The sequence below is a fragment of the Chlamydomonas reinhardtii genome, chromosome 1 (genome assembly GCF_000002595.2).
Source record: "Chlamydomonas reinhardtii strain CC-503 cw92 mt+ chromosome 1, whole genome shotgun sequence".
In the NCBI taxonomy this organism is placed as follows: domain Eukaryota; kingdom Viridiplantae; phylum Chlorophyta; class Chlorophyceae; order Chlamydomonadales; family Chlamydomonadaceae; genus Chlamydomonas; species Chlamydomonas reinhardtii.
The window spans coordinates 7,686,156-7,700,627 of NC_057004.1; the positions used below are offsets into that span (position 1 = coordinate 7,686,156).

Here is a 14,472-nt window from a genome sequence, read left to right on the forward strand (position 1 = left end):
TCCGTGAGCTTCATCATCGGCGCCCCCACCGTGGTGTTCAACCTCAAGAGCCGCTTCTGCAAGGAGAACGCCTGGCAGGTGTGGGGGGGGGGGGGCCCGGAATGGGGGGGCGGAATGAGGGGGATAGGGTCCACACCGTGAGGAAAGTGTGGTGGGGAAGGGGAATAGGGGTACAGGAGCATTGGCGTGTGTTTGTGTGTTTGTGTTGCTGCGGGTCTAACGGTGGAGGGCGGCTAGTGGGCCGGGGGGGGGGGTAGCCATCCATGGGATGGTGTGTATCAAATATGAAGTGAAGTGCCGACGTCCAGAGGTACAGCGGGCACACGCGACGCATTCCATACCGTTGTTTCGCCAGCGGCAGGCTGCTGGCTCCCCCGTGTTTCCGTGGCGGCTAACGCTAAAAACTAAGGGGGGGGGCGGGCAGGAGGCCGCTCATGGGGCACACGGGCAGCACGTCAGTCAGCACCATCACCATCACCTCGTCGCGGCCGCCGACACGCCCCGGCCCGGCCCGGCCCGGCCAATAGGCCCCACCCCCCAACCCCTTCCCTCCTTATCATGTGGCCGTTGATCCCTCCCCGCTCCCCGCTCCCGCTCCCTCCTTTCCCCTGCAGTCCGAGATGAACGGTGACGTGACGGCACAGCGGCGCTGGGAGGCGTACGACAAGCTGGGCACCTTTGTCATCTACACCATCACCTTTGTGCTGGGCATCCAGGCGCTGGGGCTGGAGGGTGAGGGCAGGGGGGGGGGGGTAATGCGGGAGGGGCGCGGGCAGGGGGGACACATACCAGGCCCGGGTAGCGGCACAGGGGTGGCCATGTATGTACGGGGGCAGGGGGCGGGCGAGCGTGCATGCATGCGGAACGAATGGGATGGAGGCACGGCCTTGGCCTGCTTCCATTATGGCTTGAACTGCCACACACCACCACCGCCACCAGTACCACCGCCACGTGCTGCACGACACGCACCCACGCACCCACCCCACCCCCGCGCCTCCCCCATGTGCCTCCCGCACCCGCCTCCTACACTCCCACCTCCTCAGTGACCTCCGTGCTGGCCATCGGAGGTATTGGTGGTCTTGCCATCGGCCTTGCGGGTCGTGAGATCTGTGAGAACATCCTCAACGGCTTCCTCATCATGTCCACGGTGGGTGGAAGGGGAATGAGGAGGGGGCCGGTGGGAGGGGGGCAGGGGGAGGGAGATGGAGAGACAGCGAGATGTGGCTATTGCGCGGGCAAGGCAAACGTGTTACTTGGTGTCACGAGATGTCCGTGTTCCACTCAGACCGGTCCTGGCTCGCGTCCTTTCTTCGTCTGTGTGCCCCTCCTCCTGACCATGCAACCTCCCGCCCCCTGCCCCGCGCTCTCAGAGCCCCTTCGAGGTGGGTGACGAGGTGCACTTCTTCCACTCCAACAAGATCGTGGAGGGCATGGTCCTGGACATCGGCTGGTACCGCACCACCATCCGCTCCTACGAGCGCGAGGTGTTCGTCATCCCCAACGCCGTGTTCTCCAAGAACATCGTGCTCAACATCACGCGCAAGAACCGCGAGTGGCGCTTCTTCGAGCAGATCTGCATCCGGGTGCAGGACGTGCACAAGGTGGGGTGGGCGCGCGGCCATGTGCACAAGAGCCCAGCCTGCAGGTGGTGGTGGGGAGGTGGTTATCAGTCGTGGTGGGGAGGTGGTGAGCAGTCGTGGCTTCTACTGCTCCAAGTGCTCTTGGGCAGTTGTAATCTTGCTCTATGGGCATCCTTAGGGCAGTGCTGTCTGTGCCCCGTGTCCCAAAGCCCACCCACTGTCGCAGCGTGGTCAACGGCGGCCCAGTACGTGCCTGTAGGCCAGGCCGGGCCCCGCACATACACCCACTGCGTGTGTTGCTTCCTTGCGCACTTCACAAGCCCCAACACACGCACCTCCCCTCCCTCTCCGTCCTCCCCCCCGCGCCTGCAATTCTACTGTTCCTGGGTACGCCTTCACCTCTTAGATAAACATGAATGTAACCCCCCCCCGTCTACCACTTCCTTAACTAATCAAGAATGTAACCCTCCTCCTCCTCCGTCCTCCTCCCCCGCCTCAGGCCAACGCCATCATCCAGGACATCCGGCGCATTGTGCGCAACGACCAGCGCATCATCACCAAGCTGCACCGCCGCATCTTCCTGGACAAGGTCACACACGACGACTGCCGCATCTACGTCTCCTTCTACGTCGGTGAGAGAGAGAGAGAGAGAGATAGCCCAGCGACGACGGCAGCGCGCGGCGTGCAGGGCTCGGACCTGTGCGCCGCGGGCTGGGAGCGGGCGGGCTGCACAAGGGGGGGCGAGCTGCCACTCTCGGCCGCCCTCGGCTCCCACCGGCGGCCACGCCCCACCGTGACCTCTGTAGTCCGTGACCTCCTACACAACTCCCGCTGTCCAGCAGCTTAGAGTACAGCCCAGAGCACAGAGCGCTTGTTTCTAGTGACCCCTCCTCCCCTGCCCTGTCACCCGGCCTCTCACCACCCTGCCTACCCCCCTGCCCCGCCCCCTGCCCCGCCCCCTGCCCCGCCCCCTCCCTCCCCCTCACAGAGGCCGCCAACCGCGAGTCCTTCATGGCCGCCAAGCAGGACCTGCTGCTGGCCTTTGTGGACTGCGTGGAGCGCAACGGCGCCAAGCTGGCGGTGCCGCGGACCACGGTGCGGACCCCCGGGCACGGGGCATGGGGCAGCAGCAAGGGGGCAGCAGCAAGGGGGGCAGCAGTGTGGGGCAGGGAGGGAGCTGAGGACGCGGGGGAGGACGCGGCGTCTGGCGCGGTGGCGAAAGGGGGGATGGCTAGCTGATCGCGATGAAGGCGCGCCAACGCGAACAGGCTGGCGAGAGCCTTTCTGGCTCCTACCACGACGGCGCTGTCCACCTCCACCTCCCACCTGATGCCCCTCCGGCCCGCCCGCAGGTGTCCGTGGACCCCGAGGGCGCCACCGAGGCCTTCTCGCCGCTGGTGGGCGCCGCCGCCGCCATGGCCGCAGCCAAGCTCACCATGGACATGCAGCAGGCGGCGGCGGCGGGAGGCGGCGGCGGCGGCGGCTCGCGCGCCGCGCTCACCGACGGGCGCAACATCACCGAGGTCACCGTCACGGCCGTGCCCTCCACCTCCTTCTCCAGCGGCGGCTCGAGTGGGTTTGGCGGCAATAGCAGCGGCAGCGGCGGCAGTAGCAGCGGCGGCACCACGGCCACGTCGACACGGGTGGAGAGCAAGCCGAGTAGCAGCAGCTCCAAGAGCGGGGGCGGCAGTAGCAGCGGCGGAGGGGGCGGTGGCAGCAGTGGCGCCGCGCCGGTGGTGGAGAATGCGACGGTGGTGGTGGCGGCTGGCTCTGGCGGTGCGGCGGCCGTGGCGGGCAGCGCCAAGGACAAGGAACAAGGTGGGCGTGCGGTGTAGGGGCTGGGAGACGCGGTTTGGTAATCGGGTTCCTCAAATGGAGACGTGCGGTGTGTAGGTGTTGAGGCATGCCGCCTGCAGTGCTTGGGGCTGCCGTTGAACACGAGGCCAGCCGTCGCTATGTGTGCTTGACTGGCGAAGGCCGTCAGGCTGTCAGGCCGTAGACTGACCGGCGCCCGTGCTGCCCCTCATTCCCTCTGCCCCTCATCGAGCTGCTGCGCCCTGACCGCTTGCCCTCGCTGCTGTGTGTCTGTCGCTGCTCCTCCTCCTCCTCCTCCTCCTCCACGCCACTCGCCGAGCAGGTGAGGAGTCCCCGGGGGCGGTTGCGCCCAGTGCTGTTGTCGGTGTGGGTAGCAGTAGCACTAGCAGCGGCAGTAGCAGCACGCCCGCAACCCCAGGCGGCACAGCCAAGCCCGCCGCCAACGTGCCGGTCAGCACTTCCACCGGCACCACCACCGCCACCAGCACTTCCACTGGCACCACCACCGCCACCGCTGCCGCCAGCACCACCTCCACGGCACCGGTGCCGCCAGCACCCAGCAGCGCGCCACCATCCAACCCCACGCCGGTCGCTGCGGCTACAGCGGCGGCCGCCGCCGCGCCTGCTCCTGTCGTGGTGACGCTGGTCGACACCTCGAATGAGGACGTCGGGCCCGCGCCCGCCACGACCGTTGTCACTCGTTTCAAGCCGCCGCCCGCCGCCGCCGCCGCCAGCTCTGCCGCCGCAGCGTCTGCGGCCGGTCCGGCTACCTCTGCTGCCTCCGCCGCCGCAGCCCCCGCAGCGCCGCTGCCTGCTGGTGCCTCAGGCCAGCGCCGGCCGCCGGCGGACATGGTCACCGCCGAGGGCTTCGCAAGCTCTCTGGACGCAGACGACTCCTCAGATGACGAGGAAGCCCCGCCCTCCGCCACCGCCCCTGCTAGTGCGACCGCCGCCGGCGGCGCGGCTGCTACTGCCGTGCAGCGGGCTCAGCCTCCGGCGGCGGCGCAAGCCTCCGCCGTCGCTGCTGTTGCTGCGCCTGTCGCGCGGAGCCAGCCGGCTGCTCCTGCACTGGCAGATGGGGTGGCGGGCACGGCGGAGCAGGAGGAGGAGGACGGCATTGAGGTGGACGCCGCGGAGCTGAAGGAGGAGGCGGCGCTGCTCGAGGCCGCCGCCGCCGCGGCCGGCAGCGAGGCCGCCGTCGCCAGCGGCGGATGGCGCTGGAGCGTGGGCAGCGACGGCGTCAGCAGCAGCACCGCCGCCGCCGCCACAACAGCTAGCGTTGCGGCCAGTAGCGGCGTCAGCAGTCGTGCGGTGGGGATCGCGAGCAGCAGCGGCGCCGGCGGCCGGACGGGTGGTGTGGTGGACGCGGCGGTCCCGGTGAGCAGCAGCGGCCGGCCGGAGGCGAGCTGGCGCCAGGCGGACGCCGCCGCCTCTGCTGAGCGCGCATTCCGTGCCACCAGCTTCGGTGGCGGCGGCAGTGGCGGCGGCTGGGGTTTACCCGGCCGGCTTGGTGGCGGCCTGGCTGGCGGCGGTGCGGGCCGTGCCGCCAGCAGCACCACCGGCGAGGATGATGACGACGGCATTGAGGTCATCATGGCCAGCTTTGAAGACATTGAACCCAGCTCCGCATCAGACACGGACGGAGGCGGCCCTATCCCCGCCGGCAGCGGCAGCAGCAGCGTCAGTAGCAGCTTGGCGGCAGCGGCAGCGGCGGCGGCGGCACGTGTGAGGGCGCGCGGCAGCAGTAGCGGCAGCGGTGGTGGCGGCGGCGGCGGCGGCAGCCACTAACGGGCCTGCCCCCTGCACCGCCACCCCGCCCCGTGCAGGTGGGGCGGCCGTTCGACCACAGAGCGCCCGCCCCGCCGCGGCCAGCACCGCCCCACTGCGCCCATGCGTCCACCACTCGCATCCACAGCCCTCACATACACACAGCCCTCACAGGCAAAGCACCCGGCATTGACGTGACCCGGAGTGGCACAGCCGCCTGACCGCCCGCACCTGGCCCCGCACCCTGTGTCCCCGCCTCCCCTGCACAGGGCCGGGCTTCATGCGCTGGCTTGCGAGCGTCATCTTTGAGGGCTGACCCGGCGGCCAGTGGCGGCAGCAGCGGCGGGAGTCGGAGCAGCGCCCACAGCCGCCGCGCGTGGCGATCGGCCACTCGGGTGCCGCGGCCGCGGCTGCGGGAGCCGGTTCGCCTGCGGCGCTGCAGCGGCCGGGGTGCGCAGGGCGGCACAACGGGCAGCAGCGGCCGAGCTGTGCATCGTGTGTTGTGAGGAGGCGGGGGCCGTTCAAAGGGCCGCCAGGGCAAAGGGTTGCGGTGCGCTGTGCGATTGCTGCGGCACTGTCGGTCCTGGGGAATGAAATAATCATGCATGCATGCACACATACCAACATTGTCTTTTGACTTGGTGCTTACCTGGGAGAGACAGGCTGGGGTGGGCTGCTAGCTGCTCGTGCCGCATTGGTTGTGTAGGGCTCGTGGCTGTTGTGTGTGATTTCGCACGTACTTACTTAGCCTCAGCGAATTCGTTCATTACACGACTGCCGGTGAGATGACCCCGGGCCTCATGCGGCGTATTCGGCAGACACAGGGGTGCGGAAGTCCATCTCCGGAGCCCACCCATAGCCATCCGTCCATGTATTCATGTGGAAGGAAGCGTGTTGGGCTCATGGCGATTGAACCAGTCGTGTGCCCACGTCTGTGTGCAGCGTGTGTCTGTGGATATGCATATGGCGCCGCAAAGGTCGCCAAGGCCGCACGTACGGCCCTGGCGTGGCGCCGCCCCCTGCCCCCTCTCGCAGCATTACATGCGGGCGGTGCGGGGAGGTGCGGCTGGCCGGCTGGCCGCAGTGGCGCACAGCGCTCGGCGCCGCTGCACGGGCCGCAGCGGTCGCGGCCTGCCGTGCGTCGGTGCGCCACGTGATGTGTGTGATGTGCGTGAGGCTCTGCAGATCAGTGGGTGCGGTAGGGGCGTGCCAGGCACAGACACTGTGGTGTATGTAGGGGTGACTTCAAGAATTGCGGGTGTGTGCTGTCACTGCCGTGTTTGCAGTGGAGGCGGTGGCGGCAGTGGGCTTCGCCGCCTCTCCGCGTGATAGCGGTGGGGTAGGCGCGTGGCTTGTCATGTAGGCATAGTAGGGAAGGCCGGCATGCCCGCACTGCAATTGAGAGTGTGCATGTGGTGCGCGTTTTGGGTTTGACCAACGATGCCGTATTTGGGCCCGGGTGATTCAGACATCACCTGCAACGCAGTGTTGCGGGCACCTAAGTTTTGTGACACGCCACGCACAACCCTTCACGCACTCCACCCTGGGTGCGGTGCGGGTGCGGCGGTGCCCGTGGGGCGGGAGGGCAGCGCCGACTCTTCGGACACTTCCGGCACCCCACGTCTTGCTCGGCCCAAGCAGTTATAGTTTTGAGCAGGCTGTAAATTGTATGCGTTCATGCAGATAGAAGCAGTGGTGTAGGTAGCGTGACCGCAGCGAGAACCTGGTGGTGCGTTGGCGACTACCGCTCAGGTGAGGTGCTGGTGTTCTTGTTCGGAGTGCTGTCGTTGATGTGTTGTTTCAGGTGCGGGACGAAGGCGCCTCATCAGGGTACGACATGTGGAGGCGCGATGGAATGATTGACAAGGACTGGTGGACTAGTGAGACTTGTGCATTTGATGCATTTACGCAGAGTTACGTGTAACGTACAATCAATAAGACGCGTCGCAGCCCCCCCGCTGCCCTGTTGCCCTGCTGGCACCCCCCAACCTGATGTGCCCCAAACTCTGCCTACCGCCGTGCGGCCAGCCACCCAGGTGCTCCTGCCTTGCAGCCTATCCATGTGCAAAATCAACAGACGGTCGGGTTCACGTCGCCCGCTTCACGACACGACCGGTGCCCGCTGCAGTTGCGGATGCGGATGGGACGCAACAGTCGCATGCTGTATGCCGCGCTCACTGACCCCGCAGCAAAGCAGGCCAGCTTCCGCACGGGAACCACCGCAGGCGCACGAGTAGGGAGTGCTCCTCGGGAGGCCCATATGCGGTTGGCTCTTCTCGTCTCCGAGTGCCGCTGGGGCTTGTGTGGAGGGTCGGCCTGGGTCGTTGGTTGGACGGTTGGCGGGTGGTGCGCCCTTTGAGAGGGGCTGTGGTGTGCTGTGGCTTGGTGGTGTTTCGGCTTGGCTTCCGGTTCCAGTTGTGCCTCGGCACAGACTATCAGACATGGGCCTTCGGGCCAAGACATTGCGCGTCTCTGACGCCAGCCATCGTCTTCGGACGTGATATTTGTGTGGTGCTTGCGTTTGATGGGGCTGTCGGCAGACCACTGGCCTGTCGTGCCTTGTTTTGCGTTGGTGCTGCCGCCAAAAGACCTAAAAGAGATGAGGGGTGTTACGTGGCGGTGGGGCTTTGGCGGGCTTCGGCTTGGCTTCGACTCATGCGCGTAACGCTATGAAGGTCGGCAGTCGACCAGGGGGTGGGTGTTTCTCTCTGGGCCGGAGACGGTCCCTCGCGGCGTGGGTACGGTGTGCCCCCGCTTGTCGGACTGTCCCTTCAATTGTAATTCGCATCCATATGCGGTTCATTCAGAGCCTTGATGGCGTTGCGCATATGCACGGCTCCTCCCTAGCCTCCGCCACGTCTCACATCATCCGTCAGTAATGGCCGCTTGACACGCTCCCCCTCCCGCTCCCTGTCTTGGCACATACAACTGTCAATACCCGCCACACCTAGTGTTACGCTGCCTGACCTCGTATGCACGAGACGTCGTCCATAAGGCGGCGTAAGACTTCAGGCGGCTGCCGGGGGAAGCATTGAGCCGCCGAAGCTGCCGTTCAAACATACTCCTTACAGAATCCCCTCCACTCGTGCTGTACTCCCAAACAAGGCCGGCTCACGACCCAGCGCCGCCGAATGCCAGCAGTGCCGAGAAGCCGCGGTGGCTACGGTTGCTGTAAATGGCGCTGCCCGGCGTGCGGCTGCCGCCGCCGCCGCCCGCTCCCCCGCCCGCCGCTGAGCCGCCGTTGGCGCCGTGCTGCGGCGTGCGGGTGGCGCTGCATGGGAAGGGGCTGCGGCCGCCCGCGGCACCGCCCACACCCAACAGCGTGTCTAGCTGGCCCCAGCGGCCCCCGGTGGCGGCGCCGCCCGAGGGCAGCGCCATGGACATGGACAGGCTGGTACACGTGAGCGAGCTGCCGCCGCCGCCGCCGGCCCCGCCGCCCGCGGCGCTGCTGTTGCCGCCGGCGGCGCGCGGCGTGGCGCTGGACTGCCCGCCGCGCCGGGACGCGGCGGTCTGTGTTGTGGCATGAGGCACCCGACCCCCCGCCATCACAGGGTGCACGGCACAGTCAGCAATGACCGAGGGACAGCCACGACAGGTAGGCGCATCACCCTGGACGCATACGCGGCCAAGTCGCTACGATTGAAGCAGCCCACACCCAACCCACCAGCCCAACCTCGCCCCCAACCCGCACCACCATGCACTCTTCCACAGCCACGGTCGCGGCGCCACACCCGCAACCCCCCTGCCCACTGCATATGCGGCAGCAGTTTCTCCTTGCAGCGCGACTGTTTCCTGACGGGATTGGTTCAAAGTTAACCCCCTACCCACCTGCTCGTCGAGGCAGCCGAAGCAGAACACGCGGTCCTCGCGCTCCTCGTAGTCGGGCACCGAGCACAGCGCGCAGAACACGTCGTAGCAGCCGCTGCACTGCCTCAGGCAGCAGGCGGCAGACGACACAGGCAGCACAGCGCCGCAGTGCGTGCAAGGCGCCGCTGCGGTTGTGCAGGCAGGGAGGGCTGCTGCTGGCGCTGCTGCATGGGCGGCGGCAGGCAGCGGCGGAGGCTGCACTTGGTGGGGAGCCTGTGGCTGCGGCTGGGGTTGGGGCTGGGGTTGCGGCGCGGCGCCGGTGGAGGTCGTTGTTGTGGCGGCAGCTGTGGTTGGTGGGAGGCCGGGGCCAGCGCGGCAGCGTTAGATGCGTGTGCAGCAGATGGGTGTGGTTGCAGAACCGTATATGGTTTGAGGAGAGAAGGCCGTGGCATGGCTGTCTCTTCGGGGCCGCTACAAACAGGAGACTGAACCAGCCGAAGGGCGCGACAAGCGCGTCAGTCACCTGTTGTTGGTTGAGGCTGGGGCATTTGTGGGGACTGGCTCGTTTGGCCACTGCGAGCGCGAGCCGCGGCCATCAGAATTTGAATGGCATCCACTGCGGGAGGACAGGTTAGGTCGGGGGTTTGGGTTGGGGAGGGAAGTGAGGGGAGGGCGAGAGGAGGGCTGGGGACGTGGCTTTCTTAGCCGAGAGCTGTCAGTCAAGTGCCTGACATGCGCTCAAAGCAAACGAATGGAACAAGGGCTTAGCGACTCACCTCTCCGGACCTCCACGCGTGCCCTCCGAAGATTGCTTTGCGTGGCAGCATAGTCGCGCTCAGCAGCCCCGCGCTTTGACATTTATGTTTCTGTTTCTTGATGTCCAGCGCTTGGATGGCGCTAAGGCTTCTCCTGTTGGCACCTGCGACCAGGACGGCTCTAGGCTCCTTGACTCTGTGCTATAGTCCTGCGGTGGTCTCGTACAGTACAAGTAATACTGCTTTAATAAACAGAGTACAAGCGCTGCAAGTTTCGGCCGTTTCTGAGGAACTTTTAAAAAATACCAGACGTTCTAAACTGCCTTGGTTCTGCAGGACACAGCAGGTTCTCAAGTAATATGGAATGGGAGGCAGATGACTTCGGGCAAATGGGCAATTCATCTCAAGCTAGGAATCCAGATTCAGGTCGCTCATGCATCCTGTCGTCCGGTACCCCGGGACAAGGTGACCCCTCCCTCTCCCCAATCGTCCTGATATCCCCCCTGACCTTCAGCAGCGCCAATCTCCAAGGACGCATTCAATCTTAGCATGTGAAGGCCCACTGTACTGTAGGAGAGGCGGGCGCTAAGGCCTACGAGCAAGGCGAGCATTGACGATCGCGCGTGTCGAGTCCCGGCACCCAGGCGAGTGCCCGCGGTCTTCGCATTAAGCTTACACAGGCGCACACTGGTTGTTGAAACTGCTAAAAGTGGCGTCGTGATTTGCACAGGCGCACGTGCGTTCGTGTGAGCCCTTTGGCTCCCTGGTCGATAGTTGTGCACACAGTGCAAATCCTGCTCAGCAGTACCACCTGAGGCGAATTAACATTTGGTCTTAGCAGCTGATGTGGCTTCGGCTGTGCCGCGTGTGAAAATGCTTCGGCCTGCGGACCTGTCGTTGAGCGCCAAGTTCAACCCACCACAGCAACGAGCCAAGCGCCATAATAAAGATATATATATCATAAGCCTGTCAGTGAGTACGCTGCTCCTCTCAGCGGTTCTTCCACTTGCGGGTGCCTCAGTGGACCTCCTCATCCGCCTTGAAGCCCGCGGGAAATATGCTCTGGCGAGAAACCCTGGCGTGCCTGACTTCTTTGGCGCCGACTTGAATGGAACGACCACTGGTCCAGACTTCGTGCTTGTCGGAGCCCAGAAGGTGCGCCACGTCCGTAATTTTACGGAAAGTGCGTGCCACCCTTCTTGGCTAGCGAGCCTTGGCAAGCAAATACATGTTCGGGGGTGTATGTGTGTGTGCACATGTGCGATAAGATCCAGCGCAGCTCTGGCCGTGGCCATGTATGGTGTCTGGACATAGAACAGTAGGAAGCAGCAGGCACCCATCCAGAAATGGGCGCCCAAGCAAACGATGCTGCTGCTGCCGTATGCCCCACCGCAACCGTACGCCTCATCCATTTCCGCTGGCACTCCCACTGCAACCTCCACTCTCCACTACTGCCACCACCAGCGCTGCATGCGCACCCCTTCACAGCTCCACTGCAAGTCATCGCTCCTGCCACTGATGACCTGCACGTACGCAGACCGGCACCACGTCCCTGTACCAACACCTCATGAAGAACCCCTACCTGGCCTCCGTGGGCGGACCCGATCAAAAGGTGGGTAGGTCGGTAGACCGGCGGCGACAGACGTGCCGGGGGCGGCGGGAAGTAAGGGGCCCGGCCTCCCTGCGTGCGTCTCACGGCTGCCCTCCAGCAGTGTAGATACCCATTCTCCCCACCGTGCCCCGTTCAACCGCTGCCTCCTGTGTCTCTCATACCTACCTACCAGCACACGTGTGTGCGTGGCACGTGCGTCCTGGGCCACGCACATGCGTTCACACGTGCCCTGCTGCGTCCCAGCTGCCGCTGATCCCGCGTATCCCCGCCACAAGCCCACCCCCGCTGATACGACCCATCCCCAATCAAAACCCCACAGGACACACACTACTTCAGCGGCACCGGCAGCAAGTACGACAAGAGCTCGCTCTGTGATAACGAGGTGGAGCCCTACCTGCGCCTCACGGCAGCGGCGCGGCGGCAGCAGCGGCGGCACGGCGCCACCACCGTCATCACCCCGCAGCTGGTGGGCGACTTCAGCCCCACCCACCTGACCTGCATATGCTGCGCCGCCAGCCTGCGCATGGCAAACCCCAGCATGAAGGTGCGTGCGTGTGTGGGGTGTGGGGTGGTGGCGGGTGGCGGGTGGCGGATGGGTTTGTGGGGGGGCTAGAGGGCAGTGTGTACATGTGCTGCCCAGCCAGGCAGGGATGTACGCATGGGGCGCACACACACGTTTCCTTTATTTCCGCACAAATGATTCACCTTGAACTGGGCGTTGTGCTTACCGGCGGTAGGCAGGCGGGGCCACACTCGTCAGACTCTGGCGCACATGCCGCAAGCTAGCCCGGCCGCCCACACACACCCACACTGCCCGCTCCCATCGTGCCGCATCAGGTGCTGGTGCTGCTGCGTGACCCGGTGTCGCGGGCGCTGTCGCGGTTCCTGGAGTTCAAGACACAGCGCCACCTGGCCGACTACTACCCGGACGCACTGGAGGTGCGCTTGCGTGCTTGTTTGTGCGCGCGTGTTGACTTTTTGTTTGTTTTGGCAGGCTAGCGGGTGGTTCTTTCGAGCAGGCCACCAATCACTCTTCCTGCCTGCGGCAGCGCCCTAGCTATCCGCCCAGCCCCATGCCCGCGCCATGCGGTCCAACTGCACCATGCATCATGCCAACAGCTTTCAAGCCACACCTTTGTGTCGTACGTGGAGGCGGAGCTGGCGCACATGCGGCGCTGCACAGACACCGCCCGCCGCTTCCGTGCCCCGGCCTCCTCCTCAAGTGGCGGCGGCGGCATGCTGGGGGCCGCCGCCGCCGGGGCCGCCATGCCGCGCGGCTGGGGCGCGGGCTGGGACCTGGGCCAATGGATGGAGGCGCAGTGCTACGCGCGCAGCAGTAAGCAAGTCTTCGCTGCGTGCCCTGCTTTCCTGGCTGTGCGTCCATCCGTGACCTCTTATTAGCTGGGTGTCGTGTGCATGCCCTGATGACTCCTCAAGTGGGTCACGGCTCACTGCTCGCTGGTGGTGCTCGCCCGCAAGTCCTGCTCATTAGTCGCTATCCGCAAGCATTGGCAGGTGCTACTGCCCACCGATTGACTGCTGCACCCCTCCGCACACGCACGCTTGGGCGGCGGCTGCCGCTCCTGCACGCCGTACTCATGCCGTGCCTCACCGCTGGCCCCGTCCGCCCTTGCATGCAGGCATCCTGGGCTGGTCTGCGTATGACATATTCCTTGAGAACTACGCCGCGCAGTTCGGGTGGCGGCAGGTGCGTGCGTGCGTGTGCAGGTGTAGCCGCCCTTGTACCCGGGCATAGTCTTCCCTCTTTAGTTGTGTGACCACTTTTGGCTGCGAACCGGCCACCTCGGCTGATTAAGCCATCCCGCACCTTGGATTCTGGCTCCATATGTGTGAGTGTGCAGCGAGCTGACCACACCGCACTGCCACGCTCAAACAACGTGTGGCAATGCTGCGGATCCCTTGACCGCCCACCCACTCACCTGACCACCGGCACCGGCACCTGCACGCGCCCGCAGATCAAGGTGCTCTACACACACGACCTGCTGACGTCACCCGGCGCCACACTCCGAGCAGTGGAGGACTTCCTGGGGGCGCCACGTGCCAGGCTGGACCCAAACGACAAGCTCGACACGTTGGTTTACACGCGCGACTGCTACGTGAGTAGTGCAAACGGTGTAACTGCTGTACACGTGTGGTAGGCTTGCATTGCCACGCACGTCTTTTGTAAGTTGGCGCGCGCGCCGTATGATTGCATGCCTACCTGGTGCCCCAAGCGCCGCCTGTCTATGGGGTGCGCTCCTTACCGTCTCCTGCGTCCATGCTGTGTGTGCCTTGCTTGCCGGTGGCTGCAGTCCGACAACTGCCCCAAGAGGCGCCGGGAGCTGCGGCCGCTGACAGAGGTGCTGCTGGGCGCCGGGGCCGGCGGCGGCGCCATGAGCCCGGGCGATAACGCTCTGGCTGATGACCTGTGGGAGCAGTCGGCGGCGGCGGGAGTAGGCGGGGCAGCAGGGGCAGATGCTGCGGCTGGTAGTGGCGGAAGTGACGCCACAGCCGCCGGTACCGGCAGCACCATCAGCAGGAGCCCGTTCGGCCGGGCGGTGACGGCGCTGCGGCAGTTCTACGCCCCGCACATGCAGCAACTGTTCCGTTGGGCGGACCAGGGAGTCATCCCGCAGCCGCCGCAGGCGTGGAGGGACGCGTACGGCAGTAGCAGTGGCAGTAGCAGCGACAGCAGCACGAGCCCAGGTCGGCGGCTGCGGCAGCTGGAGGACGGCAGTGGCGGTAGCGGCAAGCTTAGGGGGTAGCGCGCTGTCAGTGTCATGCCGCAAACGTACGAATGATGAGGCATGAGTGTGCATACATATAAAGGAATGAAAGTGAACGTGTGTGGGACCGCACGTGCGCAAGCACAGGTACAGCATGTGTGCATACACATCAGGCATTGTGGACTACTGAGAGTTTAGCGCTGCATAAGATGGCGTGCCCGATGAGCGTGAGCCCATACCGCCGCATGGTTTGGTGCGGTGTCTGCCTGCTGGTAGCAGTGGCTTGGTGGTATGATGGTTGCCTGAATTGATTACTTGTGGTAAGCCGGTGTGGTAGGCTGTCAGATGTACAACTACCGCAGCATATCTGCAGCAAACAAAGTACTCACATGCGCTCACTGCATAATACG

The 14,472-nt window shown here is 65.2% G+C and overlaps 3 protein-coding genes across 3 annotated transcripts in view; 2 read left to right on the plus strand and 1 right to left on the minus strand.

Annotated features, from left to right (window-relative positions):
- CHLRE_01g055432v5 (uncharacterized protein) overlaps positions 1-7,098 on the plus strand; it is a 9,682-nt gene extending 2,584 nt beyond the window's left edge. Inside the window, exons 3-11 of the mRNA XM_043059042.1 lie at positions 9-78; positions 615-732; positions 1,044-1,147; positions 1,371-1,601; positions 2,080-2,212; positions 2,569-2,675; positions 2,933-3,398; positions 3,718-5,118; positions 5,432-7,098. Coding sequence (XP_042928956.1) covers positions 9-78; positions 615-732; positions 1,044-1,147; positions 1,371-1,601; positions 2,080-2,212; positions 2,569-2,675; positions 2,933-3,398; positions 3,718-5,118; positions 5,432-5,478 — 2,677 coding nt within the window. The 3' untranslated portion in view covers positions 5,479-7,098. The remainder of the gene's footprint in view (positions 1-8; positions 79-614; positions 733-1,043; positions 1,148-1,370; positions 1,602-2,079; positions 2,213-2,568; positions 2,676-2,932; positions 3,399-3,717; positions 5,119-5,431) is intronic.
- An 832-nt stretch (positions 7,099-7,930) lies between these two features.
- Positions 7,931-10,076, minus strand: CHLRE_01g055436v5 (uncharacterized protein). The gene is made up of 4 exons (XM_043059043.1): positions 9,746-10,076; positions 9,493-9,585; positions 8,991-9,313; positions 7,931-8,672 (listed from the first exon to the last, which is right to left on the minus strand). Exons 1-4 carry the CDS (start codon positions 9,825-9,827, stop codon positions 8,274-8,276), a joined length of 897 nt encoding a protein of 298 aa, XP_042928957.1. The 5' UTR covers positions 9,828-10,076; the 3' UTR covers positions 7,931-8,273.
- Positions 10,077-10,226: 150 nt separating this feature from the next.
- Positions 10,227-14,418, plus strand: CHLRE_01g055440v5 (uncharacterized protein). The gene is made up of 8 exons (XM_043059044.1): positions 10,227-10,879; positions 11,262-11,336; positions 11,656-11,880; positions 12,174-12,275; positions 12,456-12,672; positions 12,977-13,044; positions 13,313-13,453; positions 13,649-14,418. The coding sequence occupies exons 2-8, from the start codon at positions 11,292-11,294 to the stop codon at positions 14,099-14,101; spliced, it is 1,251 nt and encodes a 416-aa protein (XP_042928958.1). The 5' UTR covers positions 10,227-10,879; positions 11,262-11,291; the 3' UTR covers positions 14,102-14,418.
- Positions 14,419-14,472: the final 54 nt, after the last annotated feature.